Source organism: Chanos chanos, chromosome 8 (genome assembly GCF_902362185.1).
Source record: "Chanos chanos chromosome 8, fChaCha1.1, whole genome shotgun sequence".
Lineage (NCBI taxonomy): Eukaryota > Metazoa > Chordata > Actinopteri > Gonorynchiformes > Chanidae > Chanos > Chanos chanos.
The window spans coordinates 5468952-5471451 of NC_044502.1; the positions used below are offsets into that span (position 1 = coordinate 5468952).

At 45.2% G+C, this 2500-nt stretch overlaps 1 protein-coding gene across 1 annotated transcript in view; it reads left to right on the forward strand.

Annotated features, from left to right (window-relative positions):
• Nucleotides 1-2500, forward strand: part of adam23a (ADAM metallopeptidase domain 23a) — an 18242-nt gene that overhangs the window by 10103 nt on the left and 5639 nt on the right. The window contains exons 20-23 of the mRNA XM_030782240.1: nt 40-103; nt 498-603; nt 1227-1346; nt 2245-2413. Of these exons, the coding sequence (XP_030638100.1) occupies nt 40-103; nt 498-603; nt 1227-1346; nt 2245-2413 (459 nt within the window). The remainder of the gene's footprint in view (nt 1-39; nt 104-497; nt 604-1226; nt 1347-2244; nt 2414-2500) is intronic.

The following is a 2500-nucleotide window of genomic DNA, read 5'->3' on the forward strand; positions in this document are numbered from 1 at the left end:
TGTCCTCAACACGTCTCTCTCGGTCTGTGTCGCCTGCAGGGCCGTTGTTATGGCGGAGAGTGCAAGACCAGGGAAAGTCAGTGCATGTACATCTGGGGTCCAAGTGAGTGAGTCCTGCTAAACACACAGCACATGTTTTATTATGGAAACAAACGCCTGTGTGCTCAGTCCTGGAGACAAACGCAGGCCACGAGTATGTTTGTGTCTCCACAGGGATTAACGTGTAAACATTCTGGTCGAATGAACCACGACTCTCTCTCTCTCTTTGTCTCTAAGTTCAACTGATAGGTTCATTGAGCAAGAGAAAATATGATTATGAAAATTGTGATAATGACTATTAAGTTAGTTATAATGAGATGATTTTCAACAACGTATGTGACAACAGTGAAGAAACTATGCAAGTGATGACATTTCTCTCTCTCTCTCTCTCTCTCTCTCTCTCTCTGTCATGCATCCATACACACACTGTGTGTGTGTGTGTGTGTGTGTGTGTTCAGAGGCCAGAGGCTCGGAGAAGCACTGTTATGAGAAGCTGAACACAGAAGGCACAGAGAAGGGGAACTGTGGGAGTGATGGAGACAAGTGGATCCCATGCAGTAAACAGTGAGTCAGACACCTCACACCAAGGTCATGACACACAAGGGCAAACGCTTCACCATCAGCTAAAGTCACCGCGTGAAGTCAGCGTCCGTCATTAAAACAGGGCCGTGCCTGTTTTACGTAAGTGAAATACCATCACGTGTATCAGCGCTCAGTAAGACCAGTTTGTCCGTATGTGTGGTGTAGAGATTTCAGACGCTGACTGGATTCTGGCTAGTGAGGATAATCAGCGAGAAGTGATAATTGTGTGATAAGATGAAACTTGTGTGTCAGTGAGATCTGTAATGAAGCTGAAAATGGACCTAGAGTTTGTGCGTACACTCTGACTGAAAACTGTGTGAAGATGAATATTCTCTGATGTATGGCTAAAATCCTCTCTCATCATTGTCTCCAGATGTTGCAAAAATAGTTTCAACCGGAAAGGCTGTATTTGCAAAGCTGCACACACACACACACACACACACAAACACACACACACAGATTCTACAAATGCATGTAAGAAACACGATAAGATAACCGTTAAAATTAAATATATTTAGGCGTAAAACCTGCATGCACAGATGCAAAAAGAGAAACACCTGATTGCACCGTAAACGTGTTTCTGAGTGCTGTCTCTTTCTCTGCAGTGACGTATTCTGTGGGTACCTGCTTTGCGCCAACATAGGGAGAAATCCCCGCATCGGAACCATGAAGGGTGACATCACACCCACCACGTTCAACCACCAGGGCCGACTGGTAGACTGCAGGTCAGATAAACCATCACCAGTGCGAATGAAAGCAAGCGAGAGAGAGAGAGAGAGAGAGAGAGAGAAGGAAAGAGAGAGAGAGAGAGAGAGCGTGTGTCTCTTTTCGTGGTCCATTTGAGGCCCGTCGTTTAAAAATAACCTGCGTATTTTTAGATTTGAGCTTGCACGACATCACTTATCTTATTTCCTATTTCCTCTGTCCGCTCTCCTTTCATCGTGTCCCACTTTTCTCTTTCTTCCTCATTCTTTCTCTCTCTCTCTCTCTCTCTCTCTCTCATTCTCTCTCTCTCTCTCTCTCTCTCTCATTCTCTCTCTCTTTCTCTCTCTCTCATTCTCTCTCTCTCTCTCTCTCTTTCTCTCTCTCTCTCATTCTCTCTCTCTCTCTGTCTCTCTCTCATTCTTTCTCTCTCTCTCTCATTCTCTCTCTCTCTCTCTCTCTCTCTCTCTCTCTCTCATTCTCTCTCTCTCTCTCACTTTAATTCATTCTCCCATTCCCTTTTTCTTTTACGTTCTATCTTTGTCATTCTTTATTCAAAACAATTCAAACAAAACAATTTTTTTTTCTCCCTCCCATTTTGTTTTTTGTTTTTGTTTTTTTAATTTATTGTTTTGCTTTTCTACATTTTTTTTTTCTCATTCGTCTCTGTATTTTCTCTCGTCGTGTTACTGACGTTTCTTTTCGCTGGTGCACTCGTTTTTCTCTCTGCCTTGCTTTTCTTTCCTTTCTCTCTCTCTCTCTGTCTCACTCTCTCTCTCTCTCTCTCTCTCTCTCGCTCTATCACTCTCTCTTTCTCTCTCTCTCTCCTCCACACACATTCCTTTTTTCACTCCCCCTCTCTCTCTCATTTCTCTTTCCCTTCTCTCTCTCTCTCTCCCTCTCTCTCTCTCTCTCTCTCAGTGGCGGTCACGTGTTGCTGGATGATGAGACAGACTTGGGGTATGTTGATGATGGGACTCCGTGTGGCCCCTCCATGATGTGCCTTGACCGGAAGTGTTTGCCAATCTCCTCTCTCAACCTCACCGCCTGCCCGTCAGGACCCGATGGACGGGTCTGCTCCAATCATGGGGTGAGGGACCGCCCCTTCAATCCGCCCAATCTGTCTGCCCCCCCCCCCCCACCTTGGCCTACCAAGTTCCAATCAGTGAACAGAATT